The 24,447-nt window shown below is 42.6% G+C and overlaps 1 protein-coding gene across 1 annotated transcript in view; it reads right to left on the minus strand.

Moving 5' to 3' along the window:
- The window catches only part of COL25A1 (collagen type XXV alpha 1 chain), a 309,311-nt gene that overhangs the window by 107,188 nt on the left and 177,676 nt on the right, over window positions 1-24,447 (minus strand). Inside the window, exons 6-7 of the mRNA XM_083459390.1 lie at window positions 4,476-4,502; window positions 4,290-4,316 (exon numbers count right to left, since the gene is read on the minus strand). Of these exons, the coding sequence (XP_083315516.1) occupies window positions 4,290-4,316; window positions 4,476-4,502 (54 nt within the window). The remainder of the gene's footprint in view (window positions 1-4,289; window positions 4,317-4,475; window positions 4,503-24,447) is intronic.

The raw sequence follows: 24,447 nt of genomic DNA on the forward strand, positions 1-24,447 counted from the left end.
CCAAAGGGCTGCAAGTGGAAAGGAAATTACTCCTTGCAGTTTCAGGCAAGGACGTACAAATCCTAGAGTAAGAAATGAATACATTGAAAGAAAATGTGCTACTTTTGATCTTCACATTTGGAACAAAATCCCTGTATAAGGTTTTATTTTCCTCGTGCAAAGTTCTACTACAAGCTGAAGAAGGAAGCTTTCCCATGAGTGTTGGGCTGCGAGACATTTGGAGTCCAGCCAGACAAAATCAGTGGGCACACTTCCAAGTAAGATATTAAGGTCTGAGCTGTTAGATCAGTAAAATCTTTAGTACTGTTGCTGGATATACCAGCCAACATTTCACAGATAACAAATAGGGCTATGCCTTTGCAGCCTGTTGTTCTACCAAAATTTTTTGCCTCCTTATTCTTGGTTGAGGACTAGATTAATTTGCTATGTCCTCCGCTTATTTCCCCAGTCTGTTCTCTAATGATTTAAAAATCAAGATGGTGATTGTTCTTTATGTTAAATACATATTAGAAAAACTTAAGTGTCCTACAGTGTTCTGATTCACGCATCATGGCATCTTGTGAATATGTAAGCATGTGGGCTCCCTACCCAGTTGCTCCTACCCAGTTGTTCTGCTGCTATTGTTGTCCCCTGATAAACCATATGTTCAGACCTAATGCTAAGCCAAACCATGGAAAAGCAGCAATGTAGGAGTAGGGTTGCCATATTTCAAAAAGTGAAAATCCAGAAACAAAAGTTGAGTTTTTGAGCTATATTTTATGAAATCTGCCAAAATCTACACTACCAACATGGGCTGCCATACATCCGGATTTCCCCAGACATGTCAGCAATTTCTGCCAAGACACAGTTTACGAGGGCTGAATACTGGATATATCTGGGAAATTCTGGATGTATGGCAACCCTAGGTAGGAGGGCATCAACCTCAATTCTTACTCTTTACTCATGGTTTGGCTTTAGCATTACATGTTAAGAAAATAAAAGAACACGACTGAAGTTTGAGCCAAATTGTGAACAGGGACAGAAAACTTAGTTTTGAGTATTGTCTGTCTCCACAGAAATCTGAACTGGTTGAAGCTGCCTCTGCCGATCTGTGGAGTGTTTAAGTTGTGCCTTCACCTAGGTTCAGCCTGTATATTTGTAAACAAAGGAAGTATTACAAATATGCCAATAATTCTCTAATGGCTCTTTCAAATTTGGGTAAATGCTGCACTCCTGGTCTGTAAAACCGGAATGTTTGTAATAAGAAGGAATGTACGCTATGAGCATATAATGTCATTACATATCTTTAGGCACCATTACATATCTTTAGGTACCTTCATTACATATCTTTAGGCACCAGGCAAAAACATTCTTCTTCTCCCAGGCCTTTGGCCAATTAAACAATCTATAGCCTTTTAAGCTGTGTGTGGGTATTATTGTTTTGTTTGCTACTATGTTATGTATTTTGTGTTTTTATACTGTAAATCACCCTGTGATCCTCAGGTGAAGGATGGTACAGAAATTTCAATCATCATCATCCACAGCATCTCTAGATAGGGCTGGAGTGCCACTGATAGTCAGCATAGACAGCATAGACCTAGATGGGCCAACGGTTTGACAGAGGATAAAAGAGCTTCCTATGTTTTTATGTGGAGGTATTTTGGTTTTGAAAACCTACTGTAAAGTCTATCAAATCAGATATTTTAAAAGACTTTAAAAAAAGATTCTAGTCTAGTATAAATGTTCACTTCTTTTGAATGTGGTGCCAAATATATTTTCATGTGCTTTCACTCCACACAATACACATTTGAATAGAATGGGTTTTTTTTTATAAAAAAAATGACTGAGAGCAGACCCATTACTGGAATTTGAGAGCTAATTAAAGTTATTCACGCATCAAAAAGAGGCTTTAGCTATATTTTCATACACTGTGGGGATTGAACCTTAGTGACAGACAGCAGCAATAGCAAGTCTCTGAAAAGGAGAGGAATGCCTTAGTAATAGTTTTGAATGGTATAAAACAATTGGGCTTCCGAGCATAATCACAACCTGCTGTCTGTCTCTTCTTTTCTCTTATGTTTCATAACTTGGTTCAAAGTTAACATGAATTTGTTTTCTCTTAGTAATACTGTGTGTGCCTTTGTAAAAGTACAAAACAGCCATAATACTATTTTGAAGAGCCATAAAGGTTTCCAAACAGTAGTTTCCCTCACCAGAGTTTTCTAGCTACAAGCACAGCAAGACTCTGGCTCACTTCTCCTGCACCTGTCAGGAAAGGAGGACGAAGGCAGGGAAAAAAATGATCAGGGTATCTATCCAAAGGATCCAAGCATCCCATCATAATTACCAGAATGGCAGAGAAGCTTCTGGCAACCTACATCATGTGGAACAAGGCCAAGGCTTAGAAATCACCATCACATGGAATAGCCACGCCTTAGTCATTTTCTGACTTTCTTTAGCGTGCAACTGAAGTGCAGCATTAAAACGTTAGCTAATAATGATTGAAATCCTGTACAGAAAATAAATACAGACCTGAGAAAATAGCAATACTTAGTGTATTCCCAAGGCCAGTGTCTCTTCACATGCAGATAAATGAGATAGCAAGGAAGTGGTACAAACCTATCACCCAAGAGTGGTGAATGGACTGCATCACTTCAGATGACTGGTTTCCCACCAGGGCTGTTTGCCAGGATGAAAGAGCACTTGCCCAAGTGCTGTTTGGTGGGCACCTCTCCTGCAGTAGTGGGTTTCCCTGGTTGCAGACTTCCCTGACACAGGTGGGAGGGAACTCACCATTTTACATTATTCACAATGCCCTGGAGTGCTGAGTGTAGCCTTGCTCCGGATCCTTGGGAGAAATTAAAAATAGCAGCTTCCCAGGCCCAACTACCTTGTACAGGCACCCCAGTAACAGTGGGCTTTGCCAGGATTCTGGGGCCTGGTCTGATCTTGTTAAACCCCCCCCCCCCCAAAAAAATAAAGACTAGCACAGCAGGAAAGAGGAGTCTATCCTAGTTCTTTGCAGGAGGCACTCGTTTTTAGGGAGCACTAAAAAAAATAAATCCTGCCAACCTAGCAGTTCAAAAGCACGTCAAAGTGCAAGTAGATAAATAGGTACCACTCCAGCGGGAAGGTAGACGGCATTTCCATGTGCTGCTGTGGTTCTCCAGAAGCAGCTTAGTCATGCTGGCCACATGACCTGGAAGCTGTACGCCAGCTCCCTCAGCCAATAAAGCAAGATGAGCGCCACAACCCCAGACTGGACCTAATGGTCAGGGGTCCCTTCACCTTTATCTAAAAAAAGAAATCCTCCATTGTTGGGTCCTGCTAAGGCCCAGTCCCCAGTAGAGGCTCTATCACTTACAACAGAGGACTGGTCCTGCTATTCCTCTTCCTTCTTGCTCTTGCTACCTCTTTACCTGCCTCTGGAAGTGTGTCAGCAGCAGCAAAAGCATGGAGAGTGAATAATGGCTTCCATGTGCCCTCTCCTTCTGGGCAATGGTGAAAACTGAGTCAAGAGGGAGAGGACAACTGAATGGCCATTGCTTACAGTGCTAAGAAGCCAGATAAACTTGGAGCAACTTCTAGTGCCCAAGCCCCCCTCCCTCAAAAATCTTTGGAGCCAGCACTGTAATGGCTGTTGGGAAAGCTAGCTTCTTGCTGTTTTGACAATTGTTTCCCAGTACCAGCTGGTGTTTATTCTATTTTTACTACGGTGCACAGATGTAAAGAGAAACAACTGGCGCTCTCAACATGACAGAATTTTCTTCTTTGTTTCTCTGTTTCAGCTCTAAAACAAACAAACCCAATCCTTTGAATACAGTGTTCCTGATATATTATGTTCTAGATGTGTGGAACAAATTGCTATTTCAAAAGGGCAAGTACTAAGGACATGCATGCTTCCTGCTCACAGAATTCTAATTTGTTAAAATCCACCTGCTGTTGCTTTATTAGAAGCTCATGCAGATCTGACACAAACAGGTGGAAGCTGGAAGGTTTGTTTAGTGAAACTGCTTCTTCTTTTTTAAGCATATCACAACCACTCTGAAATATATTGCCACCTAACAGCAGAAATTCCAAATTTTAGTTGAGTAGTAATGTGCAGCATGAACTAATTCTAGTCAAATGTTTCTTATATAGTTTGTGAAATCATTCTTGGCTATTGCCTTCCTGGAGATCTACAACATGCAGGGGTAAAAGCAGCTGAAAAGCGAAATGAGCTTTGACACTCTGTTCAGTTTAGTTTTGCACTAAGGACTAATTGCCTAGTCAGGGAAGGGGAAGTGTAACATTTTTGTTAATATGCTTACCCGAGGGCCCTGATCACCTTGATCTCCCTGCAAAGTGGAAAGATGAGATGATAGTTTTAACACAGCATCTGTGTGCTAGCCCAGCTCTCTTAAATAATCTCACATCATACTGCTTCAATAGCCACCAGTTAACACCAGGAGGGCTTCCACTTATTGTGTTAGTGGCAACAGCATGCTGAGACTCACCTTCTCGCCTTTTGGACCAGGTGGGCCCTGAAAGAAACAGGAAAATATATTCATTAACAAATGATAGGTGGTCACGGTGAGCCAAAAATGTCTGGTTCTCACATGAATCGGGTGCCTTTAGACTGCAGGAGTGAAGGACAAGCAGTGGGGAGGACAGTTGACTGAATGTTCTTCCATATAACAAGGTATTTGCTACCTGAGGTGAAGGACAAGATGGAGCCCTGCAAAATTACTTGTACAGAAGCCAACTAGATTTGTAGTTTGATAATAATAATAATAATAATAATAATAATAATAATAATAATAATATATCCCACCCTTCCTCCCAAAGGAGCCTAGGGTAGCAAACACACGTGTGAGGAAGCAATTAAAACATATAACAACATCTTTGAAACATCTTAAAAGCAATTCCGATACAGATGCAGACTTGGAAAGAACTCTACTTGAAAGCCTTGTTGGAAGAGGAAGGTCTTCAATAAGCACAAACAGACAACACAGGTGGCCCCCATCTACTATTTAATGGGGGGGGGGAGAGAACGCCGAACACCAAGGCCTGATTACTATACTGCATGGACCTCCTGATAGGATGGTATTTGCAGGAGGCCCTCACCTGCAGGGTGCTATGATTGATTAGGTATACAGTATATGTTGAATTTTGATTCAACACTGGTGATGGGACGACATCCTCCGCTACACCTGAGGTAAGCAGGCACAGATAGTTTGCATGGCACACACAGCTCTGTACTCCAGCATGTCACTACCACTCTGTGCCCCCAGCACCTGCTGCTTCCCTCTATATAATGGCAGGACCGGCCCTGAGCCCTGCAGATTGAAAATTATCTTGTTGTGAAGGCTAGAGCCCAGGCACAGATTAGTGCCTCAACCACTGTTTGAAAAAACATGCCAGATTAACCCAGAAAATTGCATGCATAAACTAACAGGCTTATCATACAAAACAGGACGGTGTGAAGGCAGGGCCTTCCAAAAATTGAATCTGCCCCCCCCCCACTACAAATGTGATTCCTCAGGGTGGTAGATATGCCACAAGCAAGATGAAAGAGGAAGAACTAGATGTACCATAGTTGCATCATAATTAAACCCAATGTCAGATAGTGCATTGGGCTTCAACTTTGCACATGCAATCGCAACCTTACATGGGTGGGAAATAAATAAGTAAATAACGGTGGGAGGGGGAGACCCACCATTCCCTGTTCTCTATTTATTTCTTTATTTCCCGCCCATTCCCCCAGCATTTGCTCTGGGAATGTCACAGGAGCGCCCAGTAAGCAGCCCTCTGCCTTGCGGAGAGACTAGTTCTGGGGATTCTTGACTTTGCACGATTTTGCCTTTGCACACGGACTCCTAGAGCCAAACCTTCATGTATGTGGCTGACCAACTGTGCTAATAAATTAATATTTTAAGCTTCGTCTTAAGGTGCATATCCTTAGCCATTTTAAAGGCCAATTCAGTGATTATTTTACTGCTGAAGTATCTTTAAGACAGGGTAAGCCATCCTTGAATTGCTCCTAACATTTTACAAACACTGAACAAAGAGATGAAAAGGAATAATAATACAGTAGAACAGAATAGCAGAATAGCAATGTACACCTTCTGAGTGATTTTATTAACTTCATTGTGGCTATTCATCTTCCCTAATCTCCGTGTTCAGTGGCATGTGTGCACTTGGACCATAAACTGCCTTGGCAAACATACCTAATGGAGATTCGGTTTTTATGAATTTGCCATAAAAGCTGACACTTTGCCTTCAGTGTGGCAAAGGAACTTTTCATTCTGAAATACTCCTTTTGTGTACAAAGAAGTCTTATTAAATGAGATGGCATGGTGCAACACAGTGAGCAAAGAAATTCTCTTTCATCCTGAGAATCTTGGATGCCATTCCCCTTTAGAGCAGTGTTTCCCAACCACTGTTCCGCGGCACACTAGTGTGCCGCGAGATGTTGCCTGGTGTGCCGCGGGAAAAATTAAAAAATTCGAAAGATTTTTTTTTTAAAGTCAAATTTTCGATTGGGGCGCCGTCACTAGATGACCCCTGGGGTTCCCTCCCTCCCTCCTGCTCTGCGCCTCCCTCCTCCTCCTCCTCCGGGGAGGCCCTTCCTGGCTCTCGGCCAAGGCTTGGCGGCTGCCACTCACTCACTCGCTCGCCCACCCGTCCCTCCATCCCTGCACCCGGCCTCTCCCCCTCCGTCCCCGGCGCGGGGGCTGCTGGGATCCGTAGTCCCCTCGCCCTTGGGCTCCGCGCCCACGCGGGGTGCGCGAACTACGTTTCCCAACGTGGCCTGGCGGGCCGGGCGTTTTGTTTGAAGCACTCTTCTCCCGGCCATGGAATGAGCGCAGCAGCGGCGGCCGGGTGGGCAGGGGCTCTTCCGCGCAGACCCCGCGCAGCCTGCCTGTGCCCCCGCGGAGATCGGGCGGCAGGATGGAGCCCGGGGATCCCCGCGGAGGCGGAGCGGCGGAGGCTGCCCCCCAGGTAGGGCTGCGTCAGGGGTTTTTTATTTTTGCAATGCTGCATCCGCGCCGGAGGGGACGCATCGGACCGCGGGGAGACCCCTTGGCGGGCGTGCAAGGCAATGCATGCGTGCAGGCGTTGCATGGAGTGCAGTGCAATGCAATGGCAACGCGGCGCCCTGCATGCATGCATGCAACTTCCACCGGCGCTCCAGACTTGGCAGGTGAGGGGGGTCCCCAGTGGGCGGCAGAGAGAGCCGGGAGGGCGAAGGGGAGCCGGGGGGGAGCAGCGCTGCTCCCCGAGCCGAGCCCGGGGGGAAACTTCGGCGTCGTTGCGCCGGGTGTTGGAAGCGGAGGCTGGTGGGGGCCCCTCACCTGCAAAACCTGGTCGCCTCTCATATATTTCGTGCATTGCATTCATCGCCCGCTTTCTCCTCCAAGGAGCTCCCGGGGGCGCGCGTGGTTCTCCCCGTGTTATCCTCGCAACAACAGCCCTGCGAGGTGGGTCAGGCGAGTGGCCCAAGGGAGCACCCAGGGATTGTCCTGGCCAGGTGGGGTGATTTGAACCCTGCTCTCTGCCCGGTCTTCGTCCTCATTTAGCCCCCACATGTGCATGACTGTGCATGACTGAGGTTTTCCCCCCTCGTCTTGGCTATGGTGTGAGTCTGTGCTGTTAATTAATGGGGTTCTGCCTTCAGAGAAGATGAGCCAGCCCTCAAGGAGGTGATTATGTAATTTGCTAGCAATTCATGTCCCTCCCGGCGTGACGCTGCGCGCTGACGTCACGGGGCTGTAATGGTGGTGTGCCTCGATATTTTTTTCATGAAACAAGTGTGCCTTTGCCCAAAAAAGGTTGGGAAACACTGCTTTAGAGCATATCATCATTTTAACTGTACTTGACAAGCAAAATGGTAATGTTGTTGTTTGATACTTCTTGGATACAGCCCATTTGCGCCAATTTTTCAGAGTTTATATTGTTGCACTTTTCCAGTAAACAGAAACCAAAGTCCAGATCTTCAGTTCTCAACTCTGGCTTTCCATATTGATTTTACATTACACAACCTTTGCCAACCTGGTTCCCTCCAAATGTTTTAGACTACAACTCACATCAACCTCAGCTGGAACAGTTCAGGCCCTATCAGTGGATTTGATGACTAATGCGGCCAGAACATTTGAACAGGAAATTATATGGAGCCCACCCAGGAACTTAAACAGGAGTGTGTCCTGACAGAGCAGATGATAGATGTTGTAGAATCTTGGGCGCCAGAGATGGAGGGACTTTTGGCCCAGTAGGAAAATGAGCCTTTGGATTTGACAAATGAATTTGGAAAAAACCAGATTTGGAAAGACAAAGTTTGGATTGATTTGGAAATGGGGGGTTGGACTGACCCCCCTATGCAGGGATGTTTGGACTTTCCGAGTCTGGCAATGGGCCGTCAGAGGTTTGGAGCTGTTGGGACTTCCAATTTTGGAGGGAATTTGAAACATGTCTTAAAATACCACATGGAGTCTAGTCTGGATTTTGAGAAAGGGGCTGATTTGTTGAAAAGGGTCAAAAACACTACCAAGCTGGAGTTCCCACGAGTGAAAGGAAAATATGAAGAAGAGCTGTGGAAGGGACATGGAAGAGATTTGAAGGCCTCGGATATAAGATCACCAGGTTAATGTGCCAGACTAATGGGATAAAAAGGACTGACAATCCCGGGACCGGGGAGAGGGGACGCTGGAAGAAGATTGGATTGTTTTTATTCTCTTTTTTATCATTAGAAATGTTTTATGAACGTTGGAAAAATGTTGAAATGAAATTATTTGGCTCTTGTAAAAATGCTTAAAGAATTAGGTAAAAAGGTAATGGTTATGAGAAGCTGGTTAAAATAAGATTTAAGTGTTAAGTTTTAAGGTTTTTTATAAGATAAGATGAAAATAGAGTAAGGTAATGTAATGACAGAATATTATGAATTATGGAAAGGATTTGCTGTGACAATTATTAATCAAGATACAAGAGATGGGAGGAGGTCATGGAAAGAAGGTAATGAAATTGGAGTATTTGAAAATGATGGTTTTATTTTTTTTCTGTTTTTGTCTTTTTTCTTTGTATTTTAAAAAAATTCTTTTTTTCAATAAATATCATTTTTTTAAAAAAGAGAATTTGAAAATGATGGTTTTATTTTTTTATTTTTCTTTTCTGTTTTTGTCTTTTTTCTTTGTAATTTTAAAAAATTCTTTTTTCAATAAATATCATTTTTTAAAAAATATCCATAGGCCCTGTTCATGTGAACACAAAGGACATTGTGGAGGGGGAGTCAGTCCAATGCAAGATGGCCATGTAAACCTCAGCACTATGTGCTAAGGGCAGTAGGAATCAGGATCTGATACTACTACTTTTTTTTTTTTGAATGTTTGATATAAAAATCAAAAAACATGTTCACAGTATAAATAACCCACCACTTTTTTATTAGGTTGCTAGGTTAAGATGCCCACCTACTATTCATAATCGATAGATTCCCTGAACAGGATTTACTCAGAAATTTGTCACCCTACAGGTAGCTATGCAATAGCAAATTATGATTTCTCTGTTTTATAGGTAAGAGATGTTTCAGATAATCCATTAATATTGTGCAAACAACACAAAACATGTTTTTAAAGAGCCAGCAAAAGACTTGATGCAAATATTTTTCAACAATAGCTAAGGTAACTTTATTTCTGTTAACATTCATACATGTTAAAATACTTTGCCCTTCCATCTTGTTCAGTAACAGGGTATACAATATTGTTTACACAGTGTTATTTCCATGAGCTATGCTTTTATTTTACTCAAAGGAGTACCTTAAATGTAAAACCCACATCCTCTGCCTTAAACATTCTGGCTGCAATCCAGAGAATCTCATGTGCAAAAGTGGTTTGTGTTCACACTTATGAATGCAAGAGAACATAGAACATATGGCCATTTTATCTGTGGCAGCACTGATCACCTGTTGAGAGGAGAGAATGGAATGAAAGTGCCTGGATTCAGTTCCCCCCTCCCTCAAACAGGTGATCAGCTGTGTGTGTGATGCAGGAACACCATGTATGCATCTATGCCCCATTAGAGCATCTTTTAACATGTGCAAGATACAATCCGGAGGTAATTCTCACAGCGTGTTGTCCATGTTCCTATGGAGTGATTATGGAGTGATTGAATGCAATCCTCTGCTGCTGAGATAAATAGTTCACAACTAGAATGTGAACTGGTCCTATTCTTACTACTTCCAGAAATAATTCCTACATACTGCTATGTACCACCCTAATATCTGAGCAGTGAGAGACTCTAGGAGTGGAGACTGTGGTGTCTGTAGGATATATGGTTTTAGTCACACCTATATACCACCTGGCTTGCCGATCAGAAGGTCGGTGGTTCGAATCCCTATGCCGGGGTGAGCTCCCATTGTTTGGTCCCTGCTCCTGCCAACCTAGCAGTTCGAAAGCACGTCAAAGTTCAAGTAGATGAATAGGTACCACTCTAGTGGGAAGGTAAACAATGTTTCCGTGTGCTGTTCTGGTTTGCTGTAAGCAGCTTAGTCACGCTGGCCACATGACCTAGAAGCTGTCTGCGGACAAACGCCGGCTCCCTCGGCCAGTAAAGCGAGATGAGCACCGCGACTGGACTTAACTGTCAGGGGTCCCTTTACCTTTACCTATATACAACCTGAGCATATGATGGAAGTGCTCAAAGTATTAAAATATTTTGCTTCTCCCTTACATTTCCAGAGAAGTTCCCAAGTCACAGCCTGGGATCCAGCACAGAGCAAAACATGTCTCCAGCTTCCAGCTGACCCACAGCTGAGTACAATTTGCATGAGCAGCCTCCATCCATGCCCCCCCCATTCCTCCTTCTACCCAATATTCTCAGGCTTTTCCTGAAGGTCCACCAGCTATGTCCGTTCAACTGGCTCTGAAGGATGCTTAGCCTAAGTTGCAAATGAACCACAAACTAGGCCAGCAACATTACAGACCAACTCAGAAGTGTTATAGAGCCGCTAACAAATAACCATAAATTGGGTAGTATTCCACTAAGATTCACACAGAGTAGTCTCAATGAAGTTAATGAACATGACTATCTTAGGTCCATTCATTTCAATAGGCTTACTCTGAGTAAAAATTAGATTTTTTTCCAATGGTGTGATGTCAGAGCTGTCCAAGTTATGTCAATCAAGTAGATCAGATTCAGGTTTCTTAAATCTAGTCATCAGCCATACATTTAATAGGGTAATATAAATTTAATTTCCCTAGCAGATGACAACATGCCCCCTTGAAAATTGTTGTTCCTCCTTTAACAAATGTTAAAATGAAATGAATGTATGCAAATCTTAATAAAATTATATAACATATAAATACTTAATGTGTGAAATTTCCCTGACAAGACACAACATTCTCACTTTTTCTCCTCAGCATTTTCTCCTCCTATCAGTTACTACAGATAGAAAATGTGCAGTCTTCACTGTTGCATATTTACCCTGTCCACCCAGTAAATAAATTACAGATGCATGGTCAGACCTCTCCACATCTCTCACCAAAATTTGTCCCAAGTAATATTTTCTCAGAACAGACAACAATCAATATATAATCACATGTATGAGGTCTTCAACTCAGTTTAAACCACAAGAACAGGTACGTTCAGAATATGGGATATTTCTGAACCTTTCTTAAGACAGCTGAGAGCATCAGATTTAACTGGGCTTTAGTAAAAGCTATCATGTCTCTCCGTTTCTGCAAATTCTTAAAATAACAAGGTAGTACAACAGGAATGTAAGGGAAATTCTCATACAATGGTGCTATTTAGAAACTGATACAGTTGCTCTGTCCATTTGAAGGGATATATCAGACAATATCTGTTTCAAAAGCTTTTGGTAAAAGCTATCTCAGAACTTCGTTCAGAAATGCCTGAACTAAGAGATGAAACAAACCCCTTCCAAGAGTGTTCATTTCCTCAAAGGCTACTCTAAGAGTGCAGCAAGGCTTACTAAATATCATTTTTAGTCAAATGCCACTATTTGTATTGCTGTTATGGTCAACATAGCTCTACATAAATCAATGGGACAAGTAACAGCAATGATTGTGTGCCTTCATTCTGAATAACATCCAAAGGGTGTAAATTCCCAGAGATCCACACCTGGAGCCCATGCAGAAGTTGAGGAATAAGTTTGCCATTGTACAGTTCCAATGCTGGTACATCCCTCGTTCTATAGAAATACAAAACAAAAGCAAAACCCTATTCTGTTTTTGCCACTTCCTGCTTTTTAAGAAGTGTCCAGCTTCCTATCTGAAAAAATACCTCCCCCAAACCTGAAAAAATGTACTTGATATATCCACTCCATTTAACTTCCAGATATGTTTGCAATATCTTTTCTGAGAAACAACCTCTTTGGTCTTGATTGATTGATTGATTGATTGATTGATTGATTGATTACAAGATTGTAATTACTGAAGGATGAAAGGTATCATAAACTAGGGTTGGGGAATTTAATCTGATTATTTTACCCCTTGCAGGCTAAATATGATGTGTGAGAGGGGTCAGGAGATAATCATCAGGACTTCCAAGCACCATACAAAGATTGCAAGGAACCCTGCACAGTGCTTTGAAGTGCCATTTATAAGCAGCTTTGAAGTCACCATCTATCAGGTGGTAGAGACTTCTAGTCTTACTGCTGCAGGGATTAGCTGTGCAATTGAGTTCCCCATGGACAGGGGTCAGCAACCCGCGGCTCCGGAGCCGCATGTGGCTCTTTTACACCTTTGCCGTGGCACCGGGGCGGATACTAGCGAGGGGAGGAGGCGCATTGTGCGCCCTGACACTCCCCACTGTGGCGGGCGCTGTACTGGCTGTGACGTCACATGGGGGTGGTGCGTGCATTAGTCACGCACTGTCCCGACGTCACCTTCCCGCCCGCTGTCAGATCGGAGGGCAGCGGCGCGCATGCAATGGTTTTGCGGCTCCCAGGTTTTTTTTCTTCGGAAACGGGTCCAAGTGGCTCTTTTTGTCTTAAAGGTTGCAGACCCCTGCCCATGGAGAACTGAGTCATGCAACTGTTCCAGCTACATTTCTGCCTGCCTCACATCTGACATTAGGTGTGGGGCAAGTGGATGTGAAGAAAACCTCTTCATGGCCAAATTGAGACTTGTGGCAAGCCAGATTTGGCCTGCAGGCCAGAGGTTCCCATTCCTGTCATAAACCAAATCTGAGTTGAAGACATCAGTACTGTGGCACCTCTATATAGAATCATATAATTGTAGACTTGGAAGGGACCCCAAGGGTCATCTAGTCAACCTCCTGCAATGCAGGAATCTCAGCTAAAGCATCCATGACAGATAGCCATCCAACTTTTGTTTAAAAGCCTCCAAGGAAGGAGAGTCCACAAGCTCCCAAGAGAGATTTGAAATATTTTTTATCACCTATTTTGGTGATAAAAAATACTGAGTATAGCTGAGCAAATTAGCTGAAGAAGCGAGTCTGAACCCTGCATAGTGGGCATCTCACTAGAAGATAACATCATAGTGGACTTGTTTTTTTAAATATGGAAAACAGTTTAATCTGGTTAGAAACAAAAACTAGTAGAATCATTAGTTTTAATTCCATCACACTTCGGGCTCACAAAAAAGTAGCCATCTTGTCATAACAATTTGGTTTCACGGTCCAAGTTTATCGTGGTCCCACAAACACTTATCAGCAGAGAAATGTGCTGAATCATGAGAAGTGATACAGAAAGTCTTGGGAGTGGAATGACCACATTGTTGTGCTTCTTGGAATATTATTTTCTCTGTTGTCTGTTATGAGAGCTCTGAAACTTAAGTGGTGTGGTTTTGACTTTATTGAATTTGGCTATGTTTTAAGAAAAGCATTAGACTATAAGCTACGGAATGCCAAGGATTAAAACTGCAAATGCTCTTAAAAGTTCACGGTGGTTCTGCAGTAAAGCTTCCATTTCTCTCTCTCAGTACTGCTTCCTCTACTTCCACTTGAGTAACTCTAAAGAACATAAGAACAGCCTGCTGGATCATGCCAATGACCCATCCAGCCCAGTATCCTTGTTCTCACAATGGCCAGCCAGATGTCTGCGGGAGACCAGCAAGCAGGATGTCAACACAAGAATATCCTCCTTTCCTGTGGTTTCCAGCAACTAATATTCAGAAGCATTGCTGCCTCCAACTGTGGAGGTAGAAAATAGCCATCATGACTAGGAGCCATTGACAAACCTCTCCTCCATCAATTTGCCAAATCAAATTTTAAAACCATCTAAGTTGGTGACCATCACTGCCTCCTGTGAAGTTTCAAAAGAGTCTTCAATGGAGTTGCTTTATACTGAGTCAGACCCACTGGTCTATCTAGCTCAGTATTGTCTACACAGACAGCAGCTCTCCAGGGTTTCAGGCAGGATATATTCTCAGCCTTAATTGGGGGACTGAACCTGGGACCTTCTGCCTACAAAACAGATGTTCTGCCACTGAGCTATGGTCCTCCCTCAGACATCTCAGCAACCAGCAATCAGTTGGTGGCCAGCTAAGAACCACCCAGTGGACCACAATCTTCATTTAGTCACCTGTTTTAGGTTGATAGCTAAATGTCAATGTGATATTGGGTTGTGTGTGAATAAAAGAAGCTTGTTTACAAGTTAATACCTCACCAAGTCTTTGACAGGCCCAGTTACTTGACCCTGTGGAAGGGGTTAACTCATTTGGTTGCTCCCTGCCATTATACAAACCACTTGTTCACTTAATCTTAAACATATATACCTATTTCCCTTTGTCAGATACTGGAAAGTATGCTGATAGGATTCAATAGAAGGAGGAAGTTCAATTGACTAGGGTATAGTATTATTGTTAATATATATTCATGGCAGTCACCAGAAATGACTGCATTGAAATTCAGGAAGCAGAACAATAAATCAACCAGCCACAAAGCTGTACAAGAGAGAAAGAGAGAGAGAATGAACCCCACACATACAACCAGTCTGAAAGGAATAAAACGTCTGCCTTAGAATTTATAATAGAAGAAGCTGAGACTATGTAAAAAAAAAATTTTTTTATCAAAGTACTCTGTCCCACCTTTCCACAGAAGACCAGTGTTTATTACAATGTCAAACTCTGCTAAGCTTGGAAAGTGAGCAACAGCTATAAACGGATTTATAACTTCACACCTTTCATTCTGCACTGAAGATTAAAGGGACCATGAAGTGAAGTGGGAGGAAATGGGCAGGGGGGAGAGTGAACCAAATAGAGGCTGCCGAATTTCTCAGTCAGCCCCACTTATCAGGTCACAGCCATGGAAAAAGATTGCTTCCCTTTTTTTAAGGGTATCCTTGTGATGATATCTTTATTACTGAGCATTTTCTTCAATAGGTATGAATGTTTGACTGAGCTGCGTTGAGGGAGTCTGTTGGGCACGGGAAGCTTGATGCTAATCACAAGACTCAACCATATGGAAGCAATTAAAGCAGCCCAGAACTGGAAGGAAAATAGGAGCAGAGAAGAGGAGGAGGAGGCTTAAAAAGACGACTGATCAAGTCAAATGGAATTTAAGGCTTTTAAGATTGCCGGGATGAGGGAAGAATGCGCCTTTCCTAACACAATGCAAAATTAAACATAGGAAAACAGCACCTCCTGCAAGTGGAAGCAATTAAATCCTTTGTGAGAGCTTAACGTTTTCTTTACCCGCACATGCTTTCACTTACTCACTTTAGGGAAGCTGAAGTTCACAAAAGAATATTTAATTATTTTAGCCTAAATTTGAAAAGCTGAGCTTTCATGTCACCAATTCTCTGGTTCCCATCCCAGTGGTGCAAGGAGATTCGACTTCGGATCTGATGATCGACATCAGTTCTGTTTAGACTGTCATGAGCCCTTCAGTGCTCTTGAAATCAGGCTTAGGTTGGCAGGTTCTGATTCAGGAGGAGGAGAGGGGAGGACTGCACTGTAGGAACCTGGGTTGGAGTGGGGGAATCTCCCCTCCTCCCTGACTTCAGCTGCCTTGGAGGAGGGAGCAGGGGTGCTGAGTCTGCCCCCTGCCCTTCCTGCAAAGCAGAGTTGCTCATTGGAGGCTGGGAGGGCTTTCAACAGATGAGGAGGCAAGGCTGAGCAAGAGGCAGTTGAGGCTGAACAGGAGTATCATTGCCTAGAACCAGATGCCACCTTTGCAGACCCACCCACCTTGACAAAGCACATGCATGCAACCTCCACATTCCCACAAGGCAGGAGTGTCTAGCAACTGAGTGGGCCATGAAAATCTTTAAATTCTCAGTAGGGTGGTCAGGAAACTTCTTGTTGCATCTTTGCCACTTCTGGCCAGTTCTGAACTTCTCTCCCTGCTCCTGAATTCTTGAATTGTGACTCCTGAGGTCTTTGTCAGCTGCCGCACCTGTACCAGCACTTGCCTGAATAATAATCTCTTTCTTACTTTCAGGAGCCCCCATCTGTGTGGTTTGGGTGGGAGCCAGGACACAGATGCTGGAATAATGTTTCAACTACAAGGGAGTTTACAATTGTGTAAATGCAAAACAGGGTCCTCCAGTGTTAAATACACTTCCCGGCTTCAAATTCACAGCACAGAGGCAAGGTTCGAGCAGAGTATAAAATATATTTTGCCTTCTTCTACTGTCAGGGATTGACTAGGTGATGAGGAGTGGTGAGAGGCAGCATTGGCGTAGCGTGGGTTGTCAGCACCCGGGGCAAGGCAAGTAATTTGTGCCCCCTAACCCATGGATTTTAGCACTAGAGTCTCTTCCACTAGATTAGTTAAAGAAACCCTTACCCCCTAAGCACATGTATTGTTTGTTATGAAAATACTGATGTAATTAAAGTGAGAGAGAGTGAGTGAGCCAGGTAGGGGCAGAGAGCTGCGAGTGCGAGCGCGCCCCCCCAGATGTTGCGCCCGGTGCAGCCGGGGCCCCCTGCACCCCCCACGCCACGCCACTGGGAGGCAGCAGTCAGAGAATCCCCAAGGGAAACCTCAGAGGAGGAAGGCTCAGAGTCTGGAGACTGGTGGTGGGACAAAGGGGAGAGATCAGAAGGAGAAAGGGGGAGGTACCAGATGAGGCAGAGGCAGCAGGGTTTAGTGAGCAGAAAGAACCTGTGCTAGAGAGCAATTCAGACTCCAAGGCAGAAGCAGAGGAGAGGGGGCAATACAGGGAGTCTGCCTCTCCTAATGTGACAAGCTCCTCTCTACCCTTGTCTCTAAGGACACAAAGTGTGATGGATAGAACAGAACAGAGATTAGAGATGCCCATATGCAGTTTGAAACTGCTTAGGAAACAACCCCCAGAGAATGAGCCTTAGAGGGGATTGAATGTGGGGACCTGCCATCAGTCTTGGCAACTGATAGGGGCAAGACTTACTGGGAAGTCTGCTTCTTGCTTACTGGCCTGCGCCTGACTCCTGCCCTGACACCTACATCCATGTGTCATTTCTAGATGAAGCTTCCTGTATCTACCAACTGTGCACCAAACAAAGGCACATACAACACATTTGGGTAGGGTTGCCATATTTCAAAAAGTAAAAACGCCACAAAAATTGATAGACAGCATTCCCAGTGACTTCCCAACAGCTATGGAACTGCTCCATGTCAAAGGTCTATTGTGCCTTTTTATTTGACCTCTAACTTTTAGGAGCTTGGTTGAGAAGCTTCCATCTGCATCCCCTAGTGGCACCCAGCAGCTCAAGATTCTTAGGCACTCACAAGTAATTGCTACCCATAAGAGAAGGTGGAGGAAACCTGAGGAAGGATAAGATGCTCCCAGTGGGATCCATGGAAGGACTTTGGGGTTGAACATGCTGGCTGTGATGCAACCTGACTCAAAGGAAGCCTGGCGGGGAAGGAAGAGATGTACTAGCAGCTAGGGGGAAACTCCATATGGGTGCACTTTGCTAACAGGATTGCTCCCAAAGAGCTTGGATATCAGTGACATTTTAACTGCTTTAATCAGATGTTAACTCAATTATCTTATATTTCTGTTTTCAAAAGAATGTACCTTTACATACTCCAAAGTTTCAAGGTAGAAGAGATTAAGGTTGTTATAAAACAACCAATAAACTATATAATAAACTATATCACTTTTATACACACACACACACACACACACACACACACACACACACACACACACTTATCTTTGTAAAGTTGGGAAAATAATAAGAAATAAACATTAGGCCAAACAACAGATAAATAAGTTGCTCACTTGCAACCAGCTTTCCATTTTTGCTAGAGAAACCAGTTCTGAGGTGACAAGTGGAGATATATTGTGGCTTACATATGGAGGTGAAGATGGAATTATTGGCTGGAAAAAGCTAAAATAAAATGGGTGCATAACAATGTTAATGGAAATATGGCATTTCAACGAATGTCTTGGATGAAGGAGCTGATGGTGTCAATATTGAACTGGAAGATAGTTCATAGGAGGAATTGCAAAAGCTTTCGAGGTTAGGATACAAATTGAAAAAATGGCACTGGTAAAATGGGGATACTGAATATTACATGTTAGAAAGGAGAAGAAAGTGAATACACATCTAAGTATCTAGGAATGATAACAATGGTAAATCTCAAGTTGAACCTTGTTCAAGGCCCCCAAAAAGAGAGGGAGGAGGGAGGGGGAGGAAGTGTTCATGTGTGATTTGTAATTTTGTAATTAATAACCATAATATGATTAACAAAAGAGATTTTAGTGTCATACAACTGAACATCAGTTAGGTCTCAGCTAGAAATCTATGTCCACGTACAAACTGGAGAACGTAATTGCTCATCAAGCAGAGACAATGTATTAAAGTTAACTATACAAATATTTGGATTGCATAACTTTATTCACCAGGTAATTAAGAAACTTTAAAAAAGAAGATGGAATGAACCTTTGATTAGAAAATCTAAGGACGAGTGCAAACTTACTGCTTTTTCATAGTAATGGCCTTGGGTTGCCTCCATGTACAGCCCCTCACGCAGCTGTAAGCTTGCTGTGTTGTAAGTTCATGAGATCCAGTACAATATATGGATCGCATGAAGATACACTGCAGCCACTGAGCCAGCCTCTCAGTTTTTCTTCATATGCAAAATGTTAAGAGCTGAACATGGATAGTAAAACTCGAAGCAGAGTTGAAAGAGAGTACCATACAGCATGATAATTGCTCCCTTCTCCATTGTGGGATCCTTTTGCATTACCAGACTGAAATATTACTGTCCCTCTATCTGCTATCAATGTTTCTCTGCACAAATGTTTTCCAGGTTTCTTTCCACAGTTTTTAATTTTAAGATTCTGTGCAATTTTCCAGATGTATTTATTGATTGCTTTTTCCAAAGCTGAACCCTTATTATTTCCTGCCTATACTGAGACATAAGCCCTTGTTATTTTAAATATCTCATTGTTCTCGCTGATTTTAAGATAAGCTCCTGGTGACTAGGTTCTGTTTATTCAACATCTACAAGTCAGATCATGAGGAACCTTTACTAAAAAAAAGTTTGCACTGAAGGCTCTCCTCTTTCAGTGCCCATGCTGAAAGGAGTGGTGGTTGATGGGTTCCTGAGAAAACCCTGAATTGTGAGACTAAATTATCAGAATGTTTTCCTGCTGCTTGGGAGATCCCAGCCAACCAGGAATCACACAATGAACAGGATGACAACACTGTAGATAGGATGGCAAAGAAACTACAAAGCCAACCAGATTGGACTAGACATTACCAAGCATAAATAATTCAGAGACAATTGAGAACGAGGGCAATGCTTTTTGGACGGGTCTCGTGGAGGATCCCAGTCAATTGGGACTGAAACTACACAATGCTTGTAGCTAATTACTTTCTTCCTTTCTATTGCAATCACCAAAAGAAAAATGCCTTATGTGATTTTCAATGATACAAAAATACTAATATTCGTAAGGAATGGGGCTTTGGGGCTAAATGATACTATCAGATAGAGCTTGTACTTGCCTACTATAACAGCACTCATTTGCAGTGCTGTCATATTCTTAAGAGAAACTTGCATCCTTGGGATATCTCAAAGCTATTTGAAGATTTAGATCAATGTGAAAAATGGTCATGGAGGCCTTCAGATGAGAAGGCAGCTGACTTGCCAGAGCAACTAACAGACCTGTAGCCAAAATTATTGTGGAATTCCATTGGCCCATGATTCCAAGCAAAGGAAGTCTTCTTTATCTTTTTTTTTTCTTTTCTTTCCTTTGGTTATTTGTATCTTGTTCTTTTTTGTATTTAATAAAATTTAATTATTATTTTTTTTAAAAAGGAACCCTCGCTGGTCTCATATGGTCTACAGGTCAGATGTTCTTCATACATGTTCTATAATTAAAGTTACTATTATCTATTGTTTGTATCCAGATACAACAACCAAAGATAAAATGGTAGGGGGTAAGTAAGCAATGAGAGAGATGAGAGCGCATCTGTAACAGTACATAAAGAGAGGAATTAGATCAGGCTAATTTCATACACATACCATTTCAAGAAGGGCATTTGGAAAGGACTGGAAAGGGGATGAAAAAGAAAGAGATGAAGATTTAACAACTTCAACACTCGTTTAACTGAGAAGAGAAGATATCAATCAAGTTCTATCACACTAGTGACAGAGAAGTTTCTAAGCTTATTTTCACTTATCCCAAGATAGAAATCGCTTGACTTTAATGCTCAATTTAACCTCCTCTTCAAAGTATGCACAGCAACAGAATTTCAGACTTTTGCCTTTGGGAAGACTCTCTGCTTATGCCCACACTGATATCCTGGCTCCTAAGGGAGCAGGTGGAAAGAGCCAGTGTTGCTGGCACCATGGCCCTTGTTCAGTTAAGAAAAAAAGTCATTAGTTATTGACGAGGGCTTTAAACAGGTGATATTCATTCTCCATATGCTCAGGAAAGTGCCATCAGTATCCATATGATTATGACTATAGGAAATCTTTACTTAATGTACTAGCACCACCAAATAATGCTAGTGCCACAAGAAATCTCCTCTGATTTGAAACATTTATTTGCCCTGAATTTACTCAATGGCACTAGGTAAGACAGATGAAGGGTGGTATACAAATAAAATAAAATATCTTAGAAATTACACTATACTCAGCACTGCCTTGTGCTTGTAGTCTTTCTGCAAGCAATATACTTTTCCACTACTGTATTTTTTTGCATTTTAGTGTATTAAGACAAAGAGATGTATTGTTCTCTGTGCACCAAACTGCAGCAACTTCCCTTTGTATAGTTTCCTACTTCAGAGAATATTTTTGTTCCCTGAAGTTAACATTTATATCACTTATGAACTCTGCTATGACTTTATATTCTTTTAAGAATGTTTTTTAAAAAACAAAACAAAAAACCAGAAATGGTTTCCTCTTGCAATATCCACAAATACCACTATAAAATTTGATTGTAAAAGAGGTGATGGTTTGCATCCCCAAGTCATAACTGGTCTGTAGGCGAATAGTAGCAGTAAAATATTGATATGAAGCAATAGCTTTGTAAAATATTTCCCAAGAGACAGAATTTCTGAGATGGTAATATAAAACGCAACCAAAGCGTAGGATTCCCCTACCCCCACCCCACTTCCCATGTCCATGTGACAATTTGTTTTCATTGGAAATACCAATAATTGAGATGCTGGTCTGAAGTATTTGGTTGTCAAAATATTACCTATAGAATATGATGACATTTTGAACTTTTCAAAGGAATATGTGGTTTTAAAATTACTCTTGAGGATCTGTCATTCCTTTCTTTCCACCCACCCTCATAAGCTCACAAGCCTGCAAATTTATCACCTACTTGTGTTGCAGCCTCAAACACAATATAAGTGAAATGTAAATCTACAAATGCTGGGTGCAATCCAGCTAAAGTTAAGCATTTTGAAACCCTAGTTGGTTTCCATTGGAAAGTTAAGTACATCCCGCAGTCTTGTGAGAATTTCAAGGACCTATGCCATATAGTACGGTTTAATTTATAAATGTGAGATGCTGGGATTCAACCTTCCCTAGAAATTATGCCAATGTCCTGTACAGAAGACCATGGCATTCCATACATATTTATATACATTATATCATTTATGTGGCAAGAAACTCCTAAAGTCTATTACCACAATGGTTTGAGTATAATATGTATTATTCTGTTTCATTATATGATGCCAAATGATACAATCTGCCACAAATGTTTGCAAAAGCAAACTAGGGGCTTATCCACACTTCCCCTTCCTTTGTGCCTTCCAGGCACAGCTTGCATGTTAAAGCTTCATGTCCAAGTGCTCTTTTTTGTTTTAAGCTCCAGAGCTGTCCCCATGAAAACCCTCTCTTTAAAACAGAATTGGAGCAGTCAGCAAACTGGAAAACCCGAATGGCTGTTTGTTGCACTTCAGCTTTAAAGAGAGGATTTCCACACCCCGGGGCAAAAACCCTGCCCAACAAAAACCCTGAAGGGCTGTTGCATCCAGACATTACTGTGTCAGGACTGGAGGTCACCAAACCAGATGCCTGAGTTGTTGGCCAGCTCTCAGACGAGCAGAAAATATGGTAAGCTAGGCAGGAATTTCAGAGCTGCTGAAGTGAACAGCTACATGCATTTTTATTCGTTACTACTGTATGTATTTTTTGTGCTTTTATACTGCAAACCACCCTGTGATTCCTGGATGAAGGGGAGTATAGAAATTTAACAAATAATAATATAATAAATGTCAGACTACTCCGAAAGAGAAGGAAGCACATGGAAGAACCTGTCCAGATCAAGGCCTTATCAAGAGCCAGGAAGACGTGGAGCCTCCAGCTCCCAGTGTGACCTAGTTCATTGCTGAAGCAACAGCTCTCTTCCCAAGTTTCAGCCTTCCTGAACTGCAGAAATGGACATTAATCACTATGAGACCAAAGCTTAGCTGAAACAGTCGATCTTTTATTCAACAGCATCAGTTATGGAGAAAGAACTTTCTGACTGTAAGACCTGTTCAGCATTGGAACGGTCTCCCTTGGGAGATTGTGGACTCTCCTTCATTGGAGCTTTTTAAGCAGAGGTTGGATGGCCATCTGTCATGGATGCTTTAGCTGAGATTCCTGCATTACAGACTGTTGAACTAGATGACCCTTGGGGTCCCTTCCAACTCTACAATTTTATGATTCTAAGTTCTGGCCAACAGAGAGGGGAAACCAGCTTCCTACTGGGCTCCAATGCTGCTGAGCAGGCATGGAGGTGATGAGTATCTTTGTCTTCACACTGAATAATACCTGCAGAGGGATAAGGAAGAAATAGGAATAATAGTGAGTAACGGCTAGCAGCTGCAAAAAAACCCCCCCACAAAAAACCAAAAATACTTTCATTGAGGGGTGCATGAAGAAGTGAGAGAGGGTGCTATCATCCAGGTCAGCCTCTGCCAACCTGTGACCCTCCAGATGTTGTTGGACTAGATCATTCCAGACCATTGGCCATGGTGCTTGGACTCATGGGAGTTTTATCTGGAGGACCCCAGGCTGAGGAAGGCTGATTAAGGGCTTTCTGCTCCAACACATTGCAATCTAGTTTCCCATTGGCAGTCCTTTATATGGGTGTTTCATAAGCTGGGAGAGATAGTGGGTGGAAGCCATTAGAAAGCTTTCATCAGCAGAACAGAAAGGGAAGGCTTTTTCAGCTATTCCCTCTCTCTCCTGCACTTTCTAAATCTTATCCAAGAGGTCCCCAAACCCTCTGCAGCAGATTGGAGAGGGCATGGGGAAATAGCCAAGAATGAATTCCCTCCTCATATTCTACTGACAGAGGATTTCTATCAGTGACACGACACCATTCAACTCAACCTCAATTTGACCAAGATAATAATCATCCATTAAATAATGGTTTTGGCAATGGATGCCTATTTCTTTTGCTTCATGTTCCTTGACTCCAATTCTGCAAAGACAAACATGTTTTTGGCCAGCAGTGGCAACAGTAGAAAACAGAGAGCTTTGCATTCACTGAGTTGACTGTGCTTCCCATTGCCTTCACTGGTACATGCTGGGATCTTATTTGAATTCAGGAGGTTGTTGACCCCATTATTGAAAACTGTGTTTTCTGCATAGCTTACCGTGTTCAGTGAGAAAAGACTGCATAGTTAATGCACACTTTCTCCAGAACTGCACATTGATGTGTTTGGTAACTCTTCTCTGCATCTCCTTTGTTTGGGGATGGAGGAGGTGTAGATGTCACAAACTGAAGCATGGATTCCCCCATCTGATAATTTTTCCTGTCTTGCTTACCTCTGTGAAGTGCTTTATCCTTGCAGAAGTGCAGCTGAGATCCCTGGTGGGTGCTGAGGTCAGAAGTCCTGTGGCAGGAAGCCTGTAAGGATTCTGAGATGATGTGTTATTCAGCTGCCCAGCTTTTGTTTTTTATTCTCCCTGGTGACTGGTTGGCGGGCTGTTTGTGCAAAGTGCTCCTTCCTCAAGGTTATACCGGACAGACATAAAGGCAGAGTGCCCTCATGTCACAGATCTTGAAATATGTGAGCAATGGAGCTGTGGTCTCTGGCTGCAGCTTCGGTACTTCTGGTAGTGAGC

The sequence above is a fragment of the Podarcis liolepis genome (assembly GCF_965112155.1).
Source record: "Podarcis liolepis genome assembly, chromosome: 9".
Taxonomy (NCBI): Eukaryota; Metazoa; Chordata; class Lepidosauria; order Squamata; family Lacertidae; genus Podarcis; species Podarcis liolepis.